This window comes from Pollachius pollachius (genome assembly GCF_949987615.1).
Source record: "Pollachius pollachius genome assembly, chromosome: 17".
Taxonomy (NCBI): Eukaryota; Metazoa; Chordata; class Actinopteri; order Gadiformes; family Gadidae; genus Pollachius; species Pollachius pollachius.
In genome coordinates, this window is record NC_136950.1 from 19,774,529 (window position 1) to 19,798,533 (window position 24,005).

The following is a 24,005-nucleotide window of genomic DNA, read 5'->3' on the forward strand; positions in this document are numbered from 1 at the left end:
GAGTTCATTAGTTACAGAGCATAGCTCGCCACGGTAGCAATCACCATGGCAACGATAGAAAACGGTGCATTAACGAACAAACTCAACATCAGATGCATTTTCCTCAGATAATAAAAATATAATGCCAATGTGGAAAAAAAAAATCGCTCAAAACATATTATAATGACAAAGCTACCTTGAAATGTTGCATTTCATACTGAGAATAATAATGTTACTTTGAATAGGCAATGCGGGGAGTTGTACCAGCAAATGCTCATATGATTTGTTTTGGGTGATATTGACTAACGACATATTCGGTCGTTTAGGTTTGAAAAATGGAATGCCATTATATATATATATATATATATATATATATATATATATATATATATATATATATATGTATTTGATGAAGTCACGATTATGGGAGAGCATCTAATTCCAAAAAGCAGAAAACAACCTATCTGGTAATTATAGTTGGAGATAACATTGAAATATTTTATGCCATGTGATGTAAATCAGGAACTTGAAACCGTCTCTGGGTTCATTGACTAAGGATGAAAATTAGCCAATAATCCTGTATATTTACATTTTGATTTTTAAAAAAATGTTCATCAATGTATTTTCTCCCTTTGTAAAAATAAAATAAATCTAAATCTAAAATCAAAGACAGAAATATACATTTGATTAAGTCATGATTATTGGATACCATGGACACCAATTCCAGCAAGCAGAATCCACATTGATATTCTCTCCTCCTCCTCCTCCTCCTCCTCCTCCTCCTCCTCCATCACGACTATACCTTGGAGGAAATGCGTGTGTTTATTCACCAAGTCATTATTCATTCACTCAGGGGATGTGTTCTGCCGTTCCTGAAGTGTGTTCTGGTAACACCACATCAACACAAACAAATAAAAAGAACGTTCAGCATGAATGATCGACAGCATCTTCTCTGCCCTGAACCACCCACAGAAATGGATTGTTTGAAACCAAGGTTGAAATGGGTCCAATTTGGAAGTTGGAGGAAAAGCTTAAACATAGTCTCTATCACCTGCTTTTCAATCTTTACCATGAGCAGTTTTTATTCTCACTTTCCATTTAAAAAAATGTATGGGAAAAACCTAGGGTGCTGGAATTGCTGCCACAATTCTTAAAACAATACAATAACGTTTTTAGACAGATAGGTGTATAGATATTTGTCCTTGCGGAAGAATGTTCGGCACCATACAGTACATCTGATGGACTTATTTGACAGATTAAGTCCATCCATAAGTTCCCCCCCACCTTCAGACAGACTTCCAGCAGGCTTGGCCCCTGACTGGCCAATCACAGCCGTCGATCTGATAAGGGGAGGGGTTTGATACAATGACTGTACCGAGCATCTCCCCATTGGAGCGCTGTGGAGGTATTTTCAGAAACAACCAAGATGGCTGGTTATATGTCACACCTTTTGTTGTTGTTTGTTGTTCTGTTTGTTTGTAGTTTTACCAGTTCCTACCAGTTCTACCAGTTCGTCCAGAGGCAATTTGGTCAGCACCGGTCGACGACTTGGAAATCGAAAATGAACTGAGACGTTACATACTAATATTTGCATTTGCAAATTGGCCGGAGATATCAGGCTAGTAACAAGCTATGTCATACATACTATAATTGTGTGTGTGTGTGTGTGTGTGTGTGTGTATTGAATGTACTTGAAAGTACTACAAATGCATTCATGCATGCATAATAATACATAATCAATTCAAGAGAAAGGGAAAAGCCAATCCAATCCATGCAGCCTGATTCATTTATTGTAGTATTTCCTGATGATTCAAGCGATGTTCCCGCCACTTGTTGCAAGTCAAGTATGGTCTTGGACACTTCATCAATAATAGCATAACCATAGGAAGATGAGCTGTCAAACCACAATAACTCGTAAAGCAATATCGAAACACTGCCATCTTCTTCAAAGGACGCGTGTGTTCTGTAAGGAATACAAATGACCTCAAAACCACGATTCTTCTATCTTAAAAAAACAAAAAAAACACGTTTTGTCTCCTATTTTAAAACATTGATACATTTTTGAATTAGGTCTAGTTCAGCTCACATCACAATACAAATGATCCACCACAGCGAAAAAGATGCAGTTGTTGACTTGTTTCAAGCAAATCAGGAAGGAAGCTAGTAGCAATGAGGTGCCCTCAGAAATAATGAAAAAACCCATCCTTTCATTTCAGCACAGAGGGACCAAACACTACAAAGCGATGGCCGAGACTAGTAACTGGAACTCTGTAGAGCTATTCGTGTAGTTCTGGCTTCGAATTATCTTTCTTTCATCATGGAAGAAGATGAACTTCTAGCCCATGCTTATGCATTCCATAAAATGTGTGTGTGTGTGCGTGCATACGTGCCTGTGTGCATGTCTCATTGCATTAAATTCCGTGGTGAGTAGTGATGTTGCGTTTCCTGTGTAAAAACTGATTTGATTACACATTAAAAAACTTGCCATGTTGTCTGAAACGCAATGCGTTCGCTCCGTTATAATGCCCTGACATTTTGAATTGCCTTTATATATATATATATATATATATATATATATATATATATATATATATATATATATATATATATATATATATATATGCACACACAAACCACAAACACACAAACAAATAGTTATCAATACCTACACATGTTGGAATGGGCGGCCTAACACTAAACTTTCATCCATGTTTTGGTGTGTACATTACACAGTAGTGTTACACAAATGTACACTACAGTACAAATGTTTTAGTCTTGTGGTTAGAAGGCTCTCTGCCTGTTCCCCACCTCCTCTGATCTCCCGAGGGACTGGAACAAGGCTCGTGGCTCGATGCCCCATGGTCGACCCCATTGGTGTATGGAGTTTTTACCTTCAGACACATTTGTTTGTTTATCAACAAGTAATGGCACTCTCTCCCTCTGACAACAGGGGGCATTGTGCTGTCAGGCCCCTTGCTTAGAGCGCCCAGAGGTCCTGAAGGTGTGTTTTTCAAGGCTGTAGGCTCTATTCAGTAATACTCAATCTCCTAAAAAATACATCAACAAATAGGGAAATGTCCTCAACGAACCTCAGAGTTATTCACTATAACCAATAAAGAGGATAATTATCCATATTGATCCATGCAGCTGTGAGTTCTGATGTGTTTTTGAGCGTAAACACCGGCCACCCACCGAGGCCATTATGATTGACCTATCAACCTGAATAATATATTCTTATTTTTTCAATAAAAAAATTGAATGACATCTTTGGCTCTGTTTTCTGCTTCAGGATGCTATTTACAATGATTTGTTGCTATGGCGACGAACAGAAAACAGGCGTCGCACTTATGAGGCTCTACCGCCTTCTGGTGGACGTGCGGCGAGACGTCAAACTACCTCATTGTTTTGATTCTTTCTTTGATTCTTGGCACATATCTAGTTACTACGAAATTTTAACAAATATACTGAATTAATACTATTTCGATTTTACAACCAACAGGATTCCTGAGTTAAGGTGTACTATATCCAATGTCGTTTATTCTTTCAAAGGGTACTTCTAGTGTTTTTTAACATACACATTTCGATATAAACCACAATATAAATGTGTGCTCACTAATTTGAACACAATGATTTCTGCATTCGTATGAAATGATTATTAATATTATTAATTACTGAATATAAAGAAGGATGAGAGCGGCAAAGATACCGCACGGCGATTGGTCCGTCGGTGTCCCTCTCCTCTAGTGGTCCGACCGGAAACACGACGAGCATCGCTCCAGGGTTCCTACACATCCATCGCAAAAACCACTTCGGTAATTCCCATTGAATTGACCCACTCTCGTCCCACCGTAATACGCGGGTGTAGAATCGAGCCTCCCTTTGCAGTAACGCGTTAATGCACCTGTTGCTATGCTGATGATTTAGTGGTCCTGTCCTGTTGTTTTTTGTAAAAGAAGAAGGTAAGGTGTTTGAAAACATGCCGGCTAGTTAGCCTGCTAGCTCCGTATAGCCACCTGATACTGATGGCGAGAGCTGGCAATGACATCATTTACGTTTTATTATGACATGAGCGTGGTACTTTCTAAATGATTCTGCTGATATACTGTGATTACATCTAAATCCATTAGTACTATTTAAAAGTTTTTGGGATAAACAAACGGAACGCTGTGCATGTATTACTTGGACCCACTACACTCCATCAGTATTCTGGTACCTTTGATGACAGACTTTGTGTCAGTCCTGCATAACGATAAAATATATTCTCTTTAGATGTCTTATTCCATGTGGGCAGCGATCAAGTAAGGTCACCTGATCCTGTGAGAAGCTAAGAAGACATAACCACTGACTCTTCCATCCCGTCCACAGCCATGTCTTACCACCAGGGCCGTGGCAGCTCTCGTCCGGGCTTACCCCCGGGTCAGCACGGGTCCCAACAGAACTACCGACCCAGCAACCTCCGACCGCTGCCTCCCCACACCCCCCCGTCGTCTTACCACTACAGCCCTCAGACCCATCCCAACGCCGGTTACCAAGGCAACAGCGGCGGTGGCTACATGCCGCCGCCGCCGCCGCCGCCGCCGCCGCCGATGCCGCACTCCGACTTCATGTCGTACCCGCCGCCCGGCACGAACCAGTCCCCCGGCGCCCTGGGTCCGGGCTCCATGCGCCCGCCCTTCCCCAAGCCCCCCGTCCGGCAGGGGGGATTCCCGGAGCCCCCGCCCAACTTCCCGCCGCCGCCGCTGCCGTCTCTCGCCAACCCCTCGGCGGGCCCCGGGTCTCAGCCGTCGGGCCATAACCCCTACGCCTACATGATGCCCCCGGGCATGCCCCACCCCCCCATGCCGCCCGCCATGCCCGCGCAGCCCGGCGGCTACCAGCAGGCGCCGTACTCGGTGGGCTACCACCAGCAGCCCCCTCCCTTCCCGCCGCCCTCATTCAGCCCCGGGTACTCCCCCGGGGGGGGGCAGGGCCCGGGCCCCAGCTGGTTCAAACCGGACCCCGGCTTCAGACCGGCGGGCCAGTACAAGTACGAGAAGCCGCCGGACTGCAGGGGGTCCCCGCATCGCCACGACGACCACTCCAACCGGCAGAAGAGCTACGGGCACGGCGGCGCCGGGGACCGAGGCAAGATGGAGTTCAGCGGGGAGCGGAAGGAGAGGAGCCCCGACCGGCGGGGGAGGCCGGAGGCCGCCGGTCGATACCGGTCGGACTACGACCGCGGCCGGACCCCGCCCAGACACCGGAGCAGGGAACGCAGCCGCTACTCTGACAGCAGCTCGTGAGTACACCGACTCGCACGTGGAAGATATCCCACCTCCTTCCCATTTCATCATCATTCTTCTTCTTTCAGTAGCATCAATGTGATTAGATTGCAATGCGTTGTCATACATTTTTGGAGTGGATGTCTTTATTTGGATGCGTTTTCACCATAAGGATGAAATGTGATTTGGACACCGTGTTCCGTGTGTGTGTTCACAGAGAAAGGCATCGACACAGAGACAGCCGCAGGTCCCCGTCTCCTGACAGACAGAGGAAACGCCAGCGAAGGTGACTGTACATTCTCATGTTTAATTCTTACTCCCTTCAAGGCTCGAGCAGCAAGGGCAAGTTGTTCTAGCCAAGTGGCAAGACCAAAGGTTCTAGATTTGATTTCCCAATGTATGCAGCGTAACCTAAAGTCATCCTTGAGCAAATACCTGTCTCTTAAAAACCTGTATTCACTGTAAGGCACTTATTGTATGTTGTACGTCCTTGCACTCCAAAATAGTACTGAGCATTGTGTAGCATCTTATCCTAGCAATCTTTGTTGTGTTCGGGGAGTGGTTTAACCTAGTGATTGTTAGCGCTTGGCACTTGGTTCTATGAGCATCCTTACTGTACCGACAGCGATATATTGTTGTTTCTCTTTCTGACAAATGTACTTATTGTAATTCGCTTTGGATGAAAGCGTCTGCTAAATGCCATAAATGTAAACTGTAAATATTCAGTCTAACCTTAAGTCATCGTTGAGCATATACCTGTCTCTTAACAACCGGTATCTGTATTCAATATGAGTCGCTTCGGATCGAAGTGCTCGCCTCCATTCTAAGGAGTGTGTGTCTCTCCTCCCTCCCAGCCGCTCCAGCAGCAGGGAGAAGAAGAGGAGCCGGTGGGCGGGGGAGGGGGGCCGGCGGTCCGAGAGCTCCGGGCCCGGCCGCGAGAGGAGCAGCTTCTCCTCCGGCCGGAGCAGGGACGGCGAGGACCCGTACGCCGAGCGCGACCGAGAGCGAGACCGCGAGAGGGAGCGGGAGAGGGACAAGGAGCGGGAGAGGGAAAGGGAGCGGGAGAACAGTCAGAGGGAGAAGGTGGAGGAGGTGAAGGACGAGGAGGAGCTGCTCAAGCCGGCCTGGATCCGCTGCACGCACGCCGAGAACTACTACTCCAACGACCCCATGGACCAAGTGGTATTTACGACCGAAACGACACCAACACGCACTCCCAACACAGTACCAAGACCGGCTTCCTTTTGATGTACTGTTAGACTTCAGTGGGGGCATTTGGTTTCTAAAGTAACACAGTGAGGTAAGGAATTTATGTGTCGGGTTGATTAAGGACACCTTGGGGTAATGCTAGCTCCAGCTGCTCGCTAACTGGTTGCATAGATTTGTTTGCCTACAACGGCGAGGTCAGCATAATGTCTGGTGTTCTTTGAAGCACGAAACAAAGCATTTTCTACAACTGTTCCTCAATGAAACATTAAATAATGTATTCAAACTCAGAGTTTGGTGTATCATGAATTGGCTCGACCTAATTTGTAGTGTATTGTAAAACTAGGGCAAGGACCACTACCGCTTTGAACATTCAAAGACTATTTACTGTGCAACACAGTTACATCGACATCACAGGCTCTTGCTATAGAGCTTGTTTTCACGGTCCATGCCGTATTATTTAATAGAGGTCAAGGGATTATTCAAATCCTTTCATTTTAGCGATAACATTTACATGAGTTATTTTTGTCCATAATTGCCTCGTGTTTATTCAACGAACCGATGGGAACTTTGCTTGGTCCGGCGTGTGTTTCCAGGGGGACTCTACAGTGGTCGGCACCAGCAAGCTGCGGGCTCTGTATGAGCGCTTCGAGGAGGAGCTGATCCAGAGGCAGGAGAGGGCCAAGGCGGCGCGGCCCAAATGGGAACCGCCGCAAACCACGCTGGACGAGGAGCCCGGGTGTCCAGGGGGTAGGGGAGCACAGACTCGGGCCCTGAGCCTGAGCACTGCTTAAGACACAGAGCTGAAGTCGTGGCCTTTCTAATTAATAGTCTCATCATTTTCAATGATCAACAGTCAAACAGACTTTGGCAGGACACACACACACACACGGTTGCATACACACTAACACATATATGCATACATATCGACACACACACACACACACACATGGTCGCATACACACTAACACATATATGCATACATATCGACACACACACACACATACACACACACACACACACACACGGTCGCATACACACTAACACATATATGCATACATATCGACACACACACACACATGGTCGCATACACACTAACACATATATGCATACATATCGACACACACACACACACACACACATACACACACACACACACACACGGTCGCATACACACGAACACATATATGCATACATATCGACACACACACACACACACACACACACACACACACGGTCGCATACACACTAACACATATATGCATACATATCGACACACACATGGTCGCATACACACTAACACATATATGCATACATATCGACACACACACACACACACACACACACACACACGGTTGCATACACACTAACACATATATGCATACATATCGACACACACACACACCAGTGCTGCCTCTCACTCACTCACTCACACACACACGGACACACACAGACACACACACACACACACACACGGTCACACACACGGCCACACACACACGGACACTCACACAGCTCCGATACTAACCAATCGTCCCGAAAGCTGTCTTTTTCGGGACGATTGGTTAATTAGCGGCCTACGTAATACAATGTGTATCTAGTGTGCCTGGACCATGTGTTCTCTGCCCCCGCGTCGCTCAGGCGAGAGCAGCAGCGATACGGGGTGCGAGTCGGACGGCGAGGGCAGCAGCAGCTCCAGCAGCTCGGACTCAGACCTGTTCGACGTCATCGCCGAGATCAAGAGGAGGAAGGCCCACCCCGACCGGCTGCACGAGGAGCTGTGGTACAACGACCCGGGGCAGGTCAGTCGGGGGGGTGGGGGTACAACGACCCGGGGCAGGTCAGTCGGGGGGTGGGGGGGGGCACTCTTTTCTCTCCAGTTTCACCCTCACTATTTTTTGTTGTTGTGAGATTGCAATGGGTTTCATTGCACATCATTTTCTTCTGCTTAAAGCACACCTTGAGAACCCTTAAAATAGTCACATTTGCGCATTCAAATGTCTAAAAACGACTAGAATGTTATATATGAGGTTATTTATTGTGTTAAATTGTGTACTTTACTTAGTCCCAAATCTTTCCAACAATGTCCAAACCCAGAAAAATCGTACTTGTATCCAAGGTAGGGGTGCATTCATGACACAGTAATGCAGCAGAGACGTTATTTATTGATGTAATATTGCAATATCGATCTAGCTCAATACGATGTCCCAACTATGAGCAGTAGCTCATGCCAGCTGCCAAGCTAATGCTTTCGCTCACATTATAAAGCTACAACGACGTTCAACACGATTATTTATATTTAACAATTATTCGCCGAAGGCGACGTGAATAGTGTCCCCACTTTTCACAGAGCCTGCGGTGAATAATTGTTTGAGTATATACTCCACATGAACACTCCAAAGATAAACAAGATAACACTTTTTGCCGGGATTTATTTGTTTTTATTAGCGGGTTATTTGTTTTTATTAGCGTGACGAGACGACATTTTGCGATGAAAACAACATCCCGAGTTTGAGATCTCAATCATGGTATATTGCCCAACATCCCGAGATAGCGAACCAATCAAATTGGGCCATCTTCACGAGGTTCACGTGTAGTATATTCTAAATATATATATAGGTAAGATAGATTTTCCCGGCAGTGGTGGTGAGGAAAACCAATCCCTTACAGATGATGGATTCAATTAGAATTATATTACAGATTTATGTCGTCAAGCACTTAAAAAATGTACTCAATGGGTTAAGATCCTGGAGTTGGATTTTTAACATATTAAATATATATAACAATATTAAATGCATACTATATCAGATTATCACAACATTATAGAAACACTATTCCGTCGTCTTGATCACATCATTTGACTTTAACCAATCGGCAACCTGCATGGAAAGAAAACAGCTTTTAGTTTTATGAAAAGCTGATGTTAGACTCCTTAGTTAATTCTCAGATAAGTAATTGCTCAAACATTCAAAAGTCAGAAGCTGAATCCCTCCTAGTGTGCAGAGAGTTAGATACACCCTCTCTACATACCAGTGCACACTCCGGTGGATCATAAGTAAAAGCAATACTCAAATAATTGAATAAGAGACTCTTAGGGTTGCGCCGTAGCAGTTAAGTGTGGGCAGCACAGGGATCGTTGCCAGCGGAGCGTGCACGTGTGAGTGTGCACGTGCACTGCAGTAACATTAATTGCCACAGTGCTGGCGTGGCCATGTCGAATCGTAAGACAATAGAGCGAGAACGCACTCGGATGACGAGAAAATCTACAATACAGCAGTTCAGCGCGTGTGCGTGGTTGAAAGCTTTCAGGTTGTGTGTGTCTCCTCGCGGTGTGTTTACCTTACCGCCGTTGTGTTTTAGGTCAACGTTTGAATGGGTAAAGTCAACCTTGATTTACGAGCGTAATTAGTTGTACACATCGTTCAAGCATGATAATTAGTGTTGATGCCATTCTCCCAAGGTGACACAGTGCAAAACAACTCGTGTGTGTGTGTGTTAAAAAGCCACAAAAACAAAACAGATTTCATCTCCTCGTCGTAAGCTTCGGTTTGCCGACCCAAACCCAGATATTTATGGCACCACCTACCTCCCTCTGTGCTGCCCTATAATCTAGTGCAGTTCATTAAAAACAGTTACAGTTGTCCAGATCGCTTCGAAGACTACAGCCCCTATTCCTCACAAAGTTTACTGTTGACACAGCCTTTCCTCTGTCCGTACCTCCTGCTGAGACACACAGGCTTTTAGACTAACTAGTGCCAACAAGATCACAAGCAACAAAGACACAATAATGTGCTTTTGTTTCTGTTTCATACCGAGTTAATGATATAATGGGGGAGTCGGGGAAAGAGAGAGAGAGCGAGCGAGCGAGTGAGTAATCGAGTGAGCTGTTCCCTTTTTGTTTTATCAAACTTTTCCTTTTTTTATATAGTCAAAGAAAGGAAGCGAGAGAATGATTAAGCGAGACGGAAAATAAATATCCGCCGTCCGTCGTTCTGCCCGGCGCCCCAGTGCTTACTTACCAGTCACCTCCCTGGCTGGCCTGTCTCCACAATGTGTCAGCCCTATCGGGGCCCATCGCCCGGCCCTCGCCTCACCTAGTCCCCTTTCTGTCTGGAGGCCCTGACGCCCGGCCCCCCTCCTAAAGACCGCTGGAGCGACGAGGCAGAGGGATCCTCTTATTAAGCCCGCGATGGGGACGCGCGGTGGGGGGTAATAGGATGTGGCAGCTGGTGTCATGTGTGGTTAGAAGACTAAAGATAAAAAATCCCCAATCGCCTCGTTACCGAGAGAATGTGTTGCATAATGGCCTTACTCTCCATCTTCTACGGTTTCGGTACAAACACTGTGCAGCCTGCCTACGTACTTCTTACTAGCTTCTAACTAATAATACTTTTATTCAAATAATATGTACACCCCCAAATATGCATAACTAATGAGTATAACTCCACATTAAATATGACTATATCCATATTACATCATGTTCCGATAGTCTATCCAGACTCCTCAGAGGAATCATACGCTTGTATATGTGCATTAATCTTCTTCCTAATTAAACGCAAAGCCTTTTTGATCTCTTGGTGTTGATCTCTTGGTCTCGTGTGTGTCTGTGTGTGTGTGTGTGTGTGTGTGTGTGCGTCGCTCTCTAATCGTGTGTCTGTGTGCATGTGTGTGTGTGTGTCTGTGTGTGTGTGTGTGTGTCTCTCTCTCAGTGTGTGTCTCTCTCAGTGTGTGTGTCTCTCTTAGTGTGTGTGTCTGTGTGTGTCTCTTGTTGTGCATGTGTGCGTCTCAGTGTGTGTGTCTCTCTCTCAGTGTGTTTCTCTCGTGTGTCTGTGTCTCTCTCTCAGTGTATGTCTCTCTCAGTGTGTGTGTGTGTCTCTCTCTTAGTGTGTGTGTCTGTGTGTGTCTCTCGTTGTGCATGTGTGCGTCTCAGTGTGTGTGTGTGTGTGTCTCTCTCAGTGTGTGTCTCTCGCTGTGTGTGTCTCTCAATGTGTGTGCGTGTCTCTCTCTCTCTCTCAGTGTGCGTGCGTCTTTGCGGGCGTGCACATGATCTCCAGCCCTGAGCGGTGTCTGATTCCGTTCCGTGCGTGTGTGTGTGTGTGTGTGTGTGTCCGTGCAGATGAACGACGGGCCCCTGTGTAAGTGCAGCGCCAGGGCCAGACGCACCGGGATCCGCCACAGCATCTACCCCGGGGAGGAGGTATGATTATACCATGAATAAATCAATCCACCCACCTCTCTCTTCCTCGTCTCCCTCCCGACCTTCAGGAAGCGGCCGCGGCAGGGGGGGGCGGGGCCAAGGACGCCCCGCCGCCGCCCGGCCGCGTGCTATCCGTTACGGGAGTCGCTCTTTCTGTTCTAGCGGCGCTCAATGCCGCCGCGGAGCCCGCAGGGAGGTCGGCGGCCAACGGGAGAGCACTTAGAGGCGCAGTAGACGCCGGCTGCCAGGTTAAATGCGGGCGCATGTTGTGTGTTTTGTATTAATGCGTCCGCGGGCCGTCCTCTGGAGACGGCCGCTAATGACGTCGTGAAGGATGAATGGGGAATTAAAACGGTTGTGTTGTTGGGCAGGGTAGATGAAGGTGTAATCGATAACATTTTATGTATTTTGTTTTGTATGATGTTTTGGGAGAGTGTGTGTGTGTGTGTGTGTGTTTTGAGTGAGAACACACACACACACACACGGACTGGAAGCTTTTATAACGTTTGAATTTAGTGTACTAAAGGATTTGGCCAGTTTGTGAAGACCCCCTGTTATTGGTTGACACCATCTCTGTCCAGATGTAAACCAGCCATGGTTTCTGTTCAACTCGCCACTCCCGGTGTTGGCGCGTTATGGGCGGACTGGGCAGTTGCCGAGCCTTTGACTTCCATTCTATTCCAAACGAGTGATTAGCAGCTCCCACTGCGCTATCTTGGATCATCTAACAGTAGTAAGCCAATGCAAACTGCCCTGGCGAGGTCGTATAAGTCAATAGTGCCAACACCCGAACAAATCCACAAGATATGATTCAGTGTGTAAACATCGCTGCGCATGCAGTTAGTGCAGATAACCATTTCAATAGGTCGAAACGGGTTAGGGTAGGGGGTGTTTTTCTAACTGATTGGTATGCAGCCGCATTCACTTCAAAATTCAGTGCTCGATTCCCGTTTGTAAGAAGGCACACAGAACGAGCCTGTAAACTGTACATACATTTTACATTTTCCCCCAACTGAGCCAGCCAATGGCAACCTGTAGGTCAGAGCCATGCAAAATAGCCCGCTCTGTTCCCGAGTACCGGGACATTTAACGTTCAAGACTTCTCACCTTTCAGTCACTGTCTCTACGCCCCTGAGCGTATGCAGTGGTGTGTCAACACAGAATGCTTATGTGTTCAAATCAGGTTAACTAAGTAACCCTCCTACGCTTGCCCTTGCGACTTATTGAAATGTTGCTCTGGGTTCAGAATTCAGAACTATCAAACTGTCCGAAAACACTGGACTTGTCCTCACACAGTATTCCCACTGTGCATCCCAGTCTCTTGAGTCTGTCTGCATGGGCAGTGGCATGTGAAGACGGAATCCCAACTTGTGTGTGTGTGTGTGTGTGTGTGTGTGTGTGTGTGTGTGTGCTATTGGAGAAAGCTACCTAGCCAGGGCGGTTTGTATGCTCTAACCTGGGTTGGACAGAGCAGAGATCCAGATATGGTAGCTGCTAAACATTCATAAGGAATATAATGGATGACAAACTGCCAAGTTTCGGAGCGTGCCTTCATCGCCAGAGGTGGTGAGTTCAACGAAAATCATGGCTGATTTACTTCTCCGCATAGCCAATGATATCCACTCATAACCTGCGGTCATATCAAAGTGCTTCTGTCTTGTGTGTAATACATTCATCTTTTCCCTCAGCCTGCGAAGACATGTCGGCTAATGAACAACAATTCTGGGAAGCTATACCACTACAGGATCACTGTGTCTCCGCCCACCAACTTCCTGGTACCGCCTCCGGCTCTTGTTTGACCTTTGACCCCGGGAATGAATCCCAAAACATATTCATGTGATACAATGATCCCCTATCAAATTTATCATATTTTAAGTAAGGAAAAGTAGGGATAACTGTGCAAGTGGAATCCAATGTTCAATGTTCACATTATAGACACTTTATAATTGTCAAAAAATTGTTTCAGTATTATTTAGTTATTTTCACTATTAAGTCACTATTATGGCCTTGTTTAGTTGGAAACTACTTTTATTTAAAAATGATACATTAAACACAATGCACAATAATGAAAACAATCTTTCACTAAATTGTTGTGTATCACCAAAGTGGAAGCGGTTTGTTACCGTGGGTGATTTGTGTTCCTCTCCGCGTCCCCTCACACTCCATCTCTTCCCCTCCAGACCGACCGGCCCACTGTGATCGAGTACGACGACCACGAGTACCTGTTTGAGGGATTCTCCCTCTTCTCCCACACTCCTCTGACCAGCGTGAGCCCCCCCTCTCTCCACCCCTCCCCCCCATGGCCCCTCTCTCTCCCCCCAAACCCTCCCCTCCTCCTCCACCCCCTCTTCCGTCCTACCTGTCCAACCACCCCGTCCGCGTCGTCCCCAAAACCAACCCGACCTCCCCAAAAACAAATCAAACCCTGGAACACGTCCTTGTCATATCCCCCCCCCCCACACACACACACACACAGTCACACCCACGCTCAGCTGTTGTCAGTTTGGTTATTTGCCCGTGGATTACATTCCTCACGTCGGACACATCGACACCATTAATCATTCAGAAAGGGTCTTTGTCAAGATCCCCCCCCCCCCCCCCCCCAGTTCTTTCTTGCCAAGACAAAGTTCTGCTCTCTCTCTGTCTCTCTCTCTGTCTTTCTGTCTCTGTCTCTGTTTCTCTGTCTCTCTGTCTTTCTGTCTCTCTCTCTCTCTCTCTGTCTCTGTCTCTGTCTCTCTCTGTCTCTCTCTCTCTGTCTCTCTCTCTCTGTGTCTCTCTCTCTCTCTCTCTCTCTGAGGGCGACCTTGTACCAAGGTCCTCCTGTCTGTCAGGCTTTTGAAGGCCCATCAGTGAGTGTCAAGACATTAAAGAGTGCTGCAGTTAAACATTACCACCCCCATCCCCTGCCTTCTCGCTCCCTTTCTAGATCTTGTGTGTGTGTGTGCGTGTGCACATTAGCAGCATAGTCGGTGTGTTAGCGTTGGAGTGCGGGTGTTGGCATTAGAGAGTGCGATATATTGTGTGTGTGTGTTAGTCTTTGAGTTTGTCAGGGTCCAAGTGCGTGTGCCTTCAGCAACTTGATGTGTAGTATCGTGTGGGTGAGTGTGTTGGCATCAGGGTTTTTCTGCGTGTCTGCGTCGGAGCCCAAGTGTGTGTGTGTAAGTGTTTCTGTGTGTGGGTAAGTTTCAGAGTGTGTATGTTAGTGTCCGATTGTGTGTGTGTGTGTGTATGTTAGTCCGAGTGTGTTTGTGTGTGTGTGTGTTTTAAGTCCTGTGTTTAAGTGTGTGTGTCTGGCCGCGTGTGTGCGCCGCCCTGCCTCCGCCGCCGCTGCAATTGACTCCTGGTCTGAATAATGAATTATTCAGCCGGCGCGTTCGGTCAACAGCCTGTCCCCGGCTGGAGAGGAACCCGGAGGATTAGACCCAGATATAAACCGGCTAATTTAAAAACAGCCCTTAGTTAGCGAGCGGTATAAACGCGGGGCTCTCCGGCGCGGATTAGCGTTCCTCGGAGCTCGCCGCTATTAGCCCGCGCGCTAGTTAGCCGCGGGGACGGCCGGGCGCTCACGCACACAAGGCGCGCGGCTCGCAGGTTAAGCTCCTAAAACGGACCCTTGTTCCCTGACAACAAAGAGCATGTAACTAGGGGGGGCTTAGACACTGAAGAGACGGCTTATCTGTTTAAAGGAGATTCAAGTCGCTTAATGTGCAGAGGAGGGCCTGTGTCCGGTGTGTGTGTGTGTGTGACAGTTTGTGTGTGTATGTAACTGTGTGTGTGACAGTGTGTGTGTATGTAACTGTGTGTGTGTGTCTGTGTGTGTGTCTCTGTCTGTGTGTGCGTGACAGTGGGTGCGTGTGTATGTGACAGTGGGTGTGTGTGTCTCTGTGTGTATGTGACAGTGGGTGTGTGTGTGTCTATGTTTGTGTGACAGTGGGTGTGTGTGTCTCTGTCTGTGTGTATGTGACAGTGGGTGTGTGTGTGTCTATGTTTGTGTGACAGTGGGGTGTGTGCCTGCGGCTTTACGTCCAGCAGTACTACTTTGAGCTTGCCAATATTCCCTGTTGCTCATACTGTCTGTTCTCACTGTGTGAGTAACTGTACGTATGACCCCCCCCCCGTGTGTGTGTGTGTGTTAGTGTGTGTTTGTATGTGTGTGTGTGTGTGTGTGTCAGAGAGAAAATCCACTAGCCATGCCAAAGCCCTACCTCGGCTCAACTCTTTGCTCTGGATTCAGAGACAAAAAGAGAGGATTTCTCTTTTCTTCTGTTCTTTTTTTACCTCCTTAATGAGTTTCCTTGAAAAGCTGTAACCTCTACCTATCGCCACGGTAATGAACCGTTCTCTCTCTTCTCCCACCCCAGATCCCATTGTGTCGTGTGATCCGCTTCAACATAGATTACACCATTCACTTCATAGAAGAGATGACGCCAGAGGTCAGTGACCCCACACCCCACCAAAAATCCCTCTCTTCCTTATCGTTTCACCCTCTTTTCTTCCATCTCTCTCTCTCTCTTTCTCTCTCTCTCTCTCTCTCTCTCTCTCTCTCTCTCTCTCTCTCTCTCTCTCTCTGAACGTCTCTCTCAATCTCTTGCTATGTCTTTCGCTCTCTGTGTCTTGCTCTCTCTCTTTACCGCTCATTATCTCTCTCTATCTCTCTCTCTCTCTCCCTCTGTCAGTCTCTCGCTCTCTCTATACCCCTCTCTCTCTACCTCTCTCTCTCTACCCCTTTCTCTCTCTCTCTCTCTACCCCTTTCTCTCTCTCTCTCTCTCTCTACCCCTCTCTCTCCCTCTGTCCGTCTCTCTCTCTATACCCCTCTCTCTACCCCTCTCTCTCTCTCTCTCTCGATCTCCCGCCTTTTGTCTCTCCCTCTCTCGTCCTTTTTGTGTTTTTTATCTTAAGCGGCTATGCCGGCGCTCGGCTGAGCCGCACGGAAACCCAGACGACGACGTTCCGAGGGGGATGAAGGTGTTATTCTGGGGGGGTGGGGGGCGGGTTGCGGGTTGCTATCTAACAAACCCCTCCTGAAGCTGAAAGGGTGGAGTTAAGCTGATTGAAGTCTTTATGTGGGACTCGCGGCAGGTGGATTTCGCGCGGAGAGGTCGCCCCGTAATCGACGCCTTCTCCTCCAAAGCGGCAGCCCTTTTCAACCGCCATTTTGTATTTATGAACCCCGCCGGGGATCGATTTCCCATCCTCCGCCCGTTGCCGTGGCGGCGAGTGTCACCCTCCCGCTCGGATAACCTTTGACCCCCCCCCCCCCCCCACCCGAAGGAACGCGAGCGTGGGATTAAGTCGGGCGTGGGGGAATTAATAATTGGCGATAAGAATTGTTAGGTGATATGATTATAATAATAAGACGTCTTCATATCCACTTATGAAACATATTTTTCGTATTAGTTATTCATTTGAATAGGAGAAATGGAACAGCTTGTGGCGGTACCCACCTCAGCCTACCTCGCCATCTGGAGCACAGACAGAAAAACTGCAGTGATATACTTTTATTAATACCGTTGGAGTTTTATTCGTATAATCTGTGTGTTGGCTACTTCCTTTACCTGTTGCCTGAACCCGGGTTGTTCCCGAATTCCAGAACTACTGCGTCCAGGGTCTAGAGCTCTTCGCCTCCTACCTCTTCCAGGACGTCCTGGAGCTGTACGACTGGAACCTGACAGGTACTGCCCTGACACCGCTCACCCACGCCCTCTGCTGACGGGAGCAGGTACTGCCCCGTGTACCGGGGCGGCATCTGGCTCAGGACGCAGAGCGGGTCGGCTGGGAACCGGAAGGTTGCTAGTTCGATCCCCGGCTCCTCCTAGCTAGAGTGTCGAGGCGTCCCTGAGCGAGACGCCCCACCCTGACTGCTCCCGACGATGAATTGCAATGAAGCTAGTTGGGAGTGATTTCGTTTTACCAATTTGGCGGTCCGACGAAATGTTTACCTTTTGAAATGTTTTACCTTTTCAATGTAGCGGTTTGCATATATTGACGAATTGGAGACAATTGTCAACATATTGAAAAGCGATCCAATGTTGCGAGCGATGTTTATCATTTGGCATATTGGTGCTATTGGCAATGGGAGGATTCCAGCAATGGCGTGGCTTTAGCATAGCATAATGTCAGCGCTAACGTTCTCGTTGGCTCTCTCCTCTCCCAAGGCCCCGACTGGGACAACCTGGATCCGGGCTGCCAGAAGTTCCACTTCATGCCCCGCTTTGTGCGCTTCCTCCCAGGTAAGGACGACGTGTCCCCCCCCCCTCTTCCTACCTGACCTCCCTCCCCTACCTTCCCCCACCCTCCCTACAATGCTTTATTCACACCCTGCCGATTGCTTAATTCACCATGATATGCTGCTAGCTGCCAGGAACCGCATATTGGCACATGACAACAGGGGAGACAGAATTAGATTTTGAACCTTTTTATAAACATGTATTATTTTTAATAATACGTGTGTAAAAGTGTAAGTGTGTTAATTGGTCGCTGGTTCTATAAGAGGTCGGGGGGGGGGGGGAGAATGGGCCAGTCATGTAATCATTAGCCCGCTGTGTTGAATAAGGGGGATCGCTACGGACTCCGGTGAGGTGAAGGAGTATCTCTTCAAGGTGTTAAGTAAACACTTTCATTCAGATCACCTCAAGGACAGACGCCGCTATCTCCCGGCACACCGGGCTGGTTAATCGCTGCCTCTGATTGGTCTCAAATTAGTGTCAGGTGGCGGGGCTCCTCACAGCGAGCTGTGTTAAGTGTGGGGGGTCCGTCTAGCGTGAAAGTGCTTGGTTATTTTCACTACCTGCCTCCTGCGGTCACTGGCCGCCCCACCTAGCCGCGCCTACGGAGAGAGGCAAAATGAAGAAACGAAACAAACGCTTTATCGATGCCCCGTCATCTCTGATGGGGGGGGGGGGGGTAACCGCGGTTTCCCGCCCCCCGATTCAGTGTGTAGCGTACATGGTGTGCTGCCAGATTCACATCTAATCATAACAATGCAGACATGCACAGGAATCACAGGCTTCCCTGCATGCATGTGGGAGCTCTGTCTATATGCCACCTAGAGATTGATGGACATTTGGCAGAAGTACAAACTATTTCTGAGAATTGACACAAAGCTGGGATTCAGAGGGCGGGATTCTGGTCTTGTGGTAATGGGATTCTCATATACTCACCAGGATTTGTATGAGGATTTATGGAGCATCATCTCCTTGCATGGCTAACCCCCTGATGTTGTTACTGTGATTCGCCGTGACTCTGTTGTCGGTTGTAGTTCGTTTCCCGTCCACACAGTGGCGCTGTTGGGCTGTCGTAGAGCCGGTGTCTTCAGTGGATACGACGCCTGTGCCAGCTCCTGCCTTCCCACGAAGGGAGAACTGAAATAAATATATACAACAAAAGCAAGCTCTTTCTTAGCTCTCCCAATTAAGTGTAGGCCCACACCAAACCAAAGTACAGAAACATTCCTACAAAAATAGGTAACACAAAAAACAGTGAAACATAGATTCAGTCAAAGATTTAAAGGAAGGGGGAGAGAGATGTGAAAGAGAGTGAGCGATGGTGAGAGAGAGAGAGCTTTTGATATTCTCTTAATGCATTTCCACTGGTGAGCGCCAGGCTTCTTTCTGCCTGCCTGTTTGTCTGAATGTCGGCCCGTCTGAACACTTGTAAATGGAGGTCAATCAATTTTGCATGAGTGTCTATTAACCCGAGTCCATTTTGACCTTGTTGATTCCCCCCCCTCCCGTGTGTATATGCAACATAGTGGTGTGTTAGCTTTGGAGTGGGGGTTTGTGTGTGTGTTGCATTAGAGTTTGCGTTCGACTGTCTATGTTAGTCTTTGAGTGTGTCTGTGTGTTTAGCATCTTATAGTGTGGGTGTGCGGTACATCCTTGCACTGCTACGAGCCCGTAGTGTTTTTGTGTGTTACCTGTAATCAGTAATGCGAGCGGGGGGGGGGGGGGATATTGCAGTGAAGACTGTAGATATTGCGGATGTCTTAAGCCGTAAATAGAACAATAAAGAATGTTTAGTGTGTCATTCAATTGTGCTGCGTCCATCTCCCGTCGTGCCTTTTATAAGCCACACATTTGTCACGGCTCCGCGGAACAAAAGACAACGTTGTGCAGTTGTCAAAAGAAAGTTTCTCGCCTTTTCGCAACGCCCTTGTCTTGTTCCGCTCCTGACAGTTTCTCCACTCCCTGTTTTCACTCCGTGATTTCCCACGTCGCTCATGTGTCCGTACCCCTCGTCTCCCCCCTCCCCCTCTTGTCATCCCCCCCCCCCCCCCCCCCCCCCGTCAGACGGTGGGAAGGAGGTGCTGTCCATGCACCAGGTGCTCCTCTACCTCCTGCGCAGCAGCAAGCCTCTGGTGCCCGAGGAGGAGATCGCCGACATGCTGCAGTGGGAGGAGACGGCCTGGCAGAAGTACGCCGAGGAGTGCAAGGGCATGATCGTCACCAACCCCGGCATGGTGAGCGCGCCTCCTCGCTCCTGCTCGCCGTCGCGGCGTTCCGCCTCTCTCCATTATGTTCCTTCTCCTCTTTTGTTCCTTCTCCCTCTCTGCCTCCCTCTTCTCGCCCCTCCTACCTCCCTCCCCCTCCTTCTCCCTCTCTCCCTCCAGCTCCTTCCTACTCCTCCCTCCCTCCATCTTGTCCCTCCATCTCCTTCCTCATCCTCCTCCCCTTCATCTCGTCCCTCCTCTCATGATCCTACTCCTCTGCTTCCTCCTCCCCTCCTTTCCTCTGTTGGGATGCTCCCTCCTCCTCCTTCCCCTCATACCCTCCTCCCCTCCTCCTGTCATTTTCCCTCCTCTCTCGCTACCCTGATCCTTACCTCCTCCTCCTCCCTCCTCCTCCTCTCTCTCCCCTCTCCCCCTCATCCTCCTTTATGACAGTGACTTGACCTTGTGTACCGCCATCCTCAATGCCAATGCCCCCCCCCACCCCCAACACACACACACACACACACACATCTGCCTTCCTTCCTTAACCCCCGCGGTCGCGGATGCTACCGTGCCGGTGGCCGTGGCTCTGGTAAGCCCCCCCGGTGACATGCATGACCCCCCCCTATTATATTCCAAGGGTGTCCTTTAGCACGCCGCGGCTCAAAGCGGGGCGATTTCCCTGTGAAGATGCTCAACCTTTCCCGCCCTTGGGGTCCATAGTGTCTTTTTATTTATTTATTTGTTTGTATATGGTCTCCCCTCTCGGTTCAGGGATGTAATTGTCTCCCGCTGTAGGGGGGTCGGGATGGGTCGCGGGTGTCATGCGCGCTAAAAGGTTGAACGCGGACCCATAAAAACATGTTTGAAGTGGTCACGGGCCCCCCCGCCCCCCCGACAAGCAGGGGAAATTGAGTCAACCCGAAGATGTTTATCTATATATATATCTATATATATACTGGTTTATACAGTACATCCCTGGGGAGGGGAGAGTAGTGGCTGAGACAAAGATTGCCCTGCCACTCAAGCGCGGGCCGTTAAAGGGGTCGGGAGTCTGGGCGTGGATATATATTTAGAAGTAAACAAGTCAAAGCGATTGTCGACCTCTCCGTCATCCGGGCCCCGCTGCCTGGTGTGGGACGGCCACTGGAAGGGAGGAGGTAGTTATTAATACATCTGGACGGGCTCAGCCCCGCTCTGAGACGCCCAGCAGTGCGAGCAGATGTTGTCCGCTGTGGCGTGGTGCGTTTGACATTTCTGAGAGCAAGGATTTGTATGAAAACGCATGCAGAGAATATGTGTGCTTCACCTCGTGTGTGCGTTTTTCGCATCCGTAGTTTGACTGGATGATTATTATTTGAACGCCATCGTGCTGTTTTCTTTTTTGAGCACTCAAGGAACTCCACCTTTACTACACCTTGAAGGACATAACCTCAGTCCTAATCCTAACCTTTTGAATTACATTTTTTGGGCGTTTAGCAGACGCTTTTTTCCCATTCCACACATTTGTCAGAAGAAAGAGAAACAACGTATCGTTGTCGGTGCAGTACGGACGTTCATAGAGCCAAGCCTTAAACCCTTCCCTGTATACAACAACGAAAGCAAGTGTAAGATGTTAAGTGCTTTAAGTTCAAGGAAGTACAACATACATACAATAAGTGTGCATTAAATGCCAGGACGTACAACATACAATAAGGGCTTACATTATGTGCCAGGATGCAGAACATACAATAAGTGCGTACATTAAGTCCCAGGACATACAACACACAATAAGTGCGTACATTAAGTGCCAGGATGCAGAACGTACAATAAGTGCGTACATTAAGTCCCAGGACATACAACACACAATAAGTGCGTACATTAAGTGCCAGGATGCAGAACATACAATAAGTGCGTACATTAAGTCCCAGGACATACAACACACAATAAGTGCGTACATTAAGTGCCAGGATGCAGAACGTACAATAAGTGCGTAAGGTGGGGGGTAAGGGGGGTGGTCTATGCAGAGTCTAGATGAACTCTGAACAATTCCTCCCGAGATGTACTGTGTATACATGAGGACCGGTAAGTGGCTCCACTCCTGAATTGGTCCAACGCGTCGAACCTGGGTGTCGAGGCTCCGGAACATCCCCCCCTTCTCTCCCCGGTTTCTGAAGGCGTTGAGTCGCATGACCTTCACGCTCCTTCCCACACATGCAACCGCCATCCGCTGTCGGCCCTGTGTGCTTGTTTTCCTGCCCCCTAGAGCTGGAACTACTCCTCCTCTTAAAAACCTTGAAGGCTGCGTGCTGCCAATCAGCCGTCAGCCCTCGGGTAATGATCCACCCAGATGGTGCTCTATGCAGGCCGGGGCGTGCGTGTCATCTTCTTTCAATCAACCTTGGCAAATCAAAGGCGCTGGTTGGTGGGGGAACCGGGCGAGCTCTAACGCTAACGGCGCTCATCAAGCTAGCGCGCGCGAAGGCGGCATTTACAATGTATTTACAGTTACCCCCCCTGCCCCCTGCCCCCTGTTCCTCCTCCGTCAATAGAGGTTTCATCAAGGCTTCTTTCAGGCCAATCAAACGTGATTATGTCGACGGAACGCCGGAATCAAAGTCGGTTTGTTTTAGCCGCGCCAGCTGTGAAAAACGTTGTTATTGAGGGTTTATTTTGTGTTTATTTTATTTTTTTCCGGTTGGGGGGTGGAAGGCAGAGGGCGAGACGGCCGAGGGGACGCACCAGCGAGGCTAATGTCAAGGTGAACGTTGGTCCCCGGCCGTCTGCCGTTAAAAGCGCTTCACTCCTTATGCTCACCCCCCCCAACCCCCAATCCCCCACCTCCCCACCATCCATCCCTCCGATCTGAACAAAATAGCCTGACAGACGATCTGCTGATCTGGGAGTCAACCTAGGACATGTTGCATGTCAATCTCCTAACCTCCCCCTTTACCCTGCCCCCGTCTCCTCCACCCCCCCCCCCCCCTCGCCTTCGATAAGGCCCGGCGCGGGAGACTCGTGCTCTTCATCTTTAAGTCCTCATCATCGGTTGAGGACGTGGGTCTGACAGCCCCTGTGGCGCCCGGATTATCCGTTACTCTGATGGTGTGGGAGCTTGCAGACCGCCGGCGGCCGTCTGCATCATGCAAATGTGCGCCGTGGCCCTTACCATTGAACTGCAAGTGGCACTTTAAACAAAATGGATGCTTCTTCACTAGTTGTGTCAGTAGACATAACTGCCTTTTTTCCGAAGTACCGTTTAATGAGCCCCACATGAACGACCGGTATTTTTGTAACGCAGGAATCAAAGTCAATGTTTTGGTGCGCCAGCTGCCCTAAACGTAGTTATTCAGGGTTTATTTTGTATTTATTTAAATTTCAACGGTTGGGGCGGACTGAGAGGCAAGCGACCGAGGCTTATGTCCAGGTGAACGTTACACTTTAAACAAAATGGCCGCTTCGCCGCTGGTTATGTCAATAGACATAACTGACTTTTTGCCGAAGCACAGTTTAATGTGGCCACATGAACGACTAGTGTTCTTTGAACGCAGGATTCAAAGTTGGTAGTTTTTGTGCACCAGCTGCCAAAAACATAGTTATTGAGGGTTTATTTTGAATTTATTTTAATTTCACCGGTGGGGCAGAGTGAGAGACAACCGGTGACGCACCGATGAGGCTAATGTCAAGGTGAACCTTACACTTTAAACAAAATGGCCGCTTCTCCGCTCGTTATGTCAGTAGACATAACTGACTTTTTGCCGAAATACCATTAAATGGGTCCACCTGACCGACTAGTATTCTTTGAACGCAGGATTCAAAGCCTGCTTTTTTTGTGTGCGAGTTGCTGAAGACGTAGTTATTTAAGATTTATTTTGTATTTATTTAAATTTCACCGATGGGGCCGAGTTAGAGACAAGCAAGCGAGGATGTCAAGGTGAACGTTACACTTTAAAC

The 24,005-nt window shown here is 48.3% G+C and overlaps 1 protein-coding gene across 1 annotated transcript in view; it reads left to right on the plus strand.

The window, feature by feature from the left end:
• Positions 1–3,783: 3,783 nt before the first annotated feature.
• drosha (drosha ribonuclease III) overlaps positions 3,784–24,005 on the plus strand; it is a 117,712-nt gene continuing 97,490 nt past the window's right edge. Inside the window, 13 exon segments of the mRNA XM_079755040.1 lie at positions 3,784–3,938; positions 4,345–5,257; positions 5,458–5,526; positions 6,095–6,422; positions 7,043–7,196; positions 8,088–8,248; positions 11,563–11,643; positions 13,332–13,418; positions 13,824–13,910; positions 16,005–16,076; positions 17,235–17,316; positions 17,800–17,874; positions 19,933–20,102. Coding sequence (XP_079611166.1) covers positions 4,347–5,257; positions 5,458–5,526; positions 6,095–6,422; positions 7,043–7,196; positions 8,088–8,248; positions 11,563–11,643; positions 13,332–13,418; positions 13,824–13,910; positions 16,005–16,076; positions 17,235–17,316; positions 17,800–17,874; positions 19,933–20,102 — 2,277 coding nt within the window. The 5' untranslated portion in view covers positions 3,784–3,938; positions 4,345–4,346.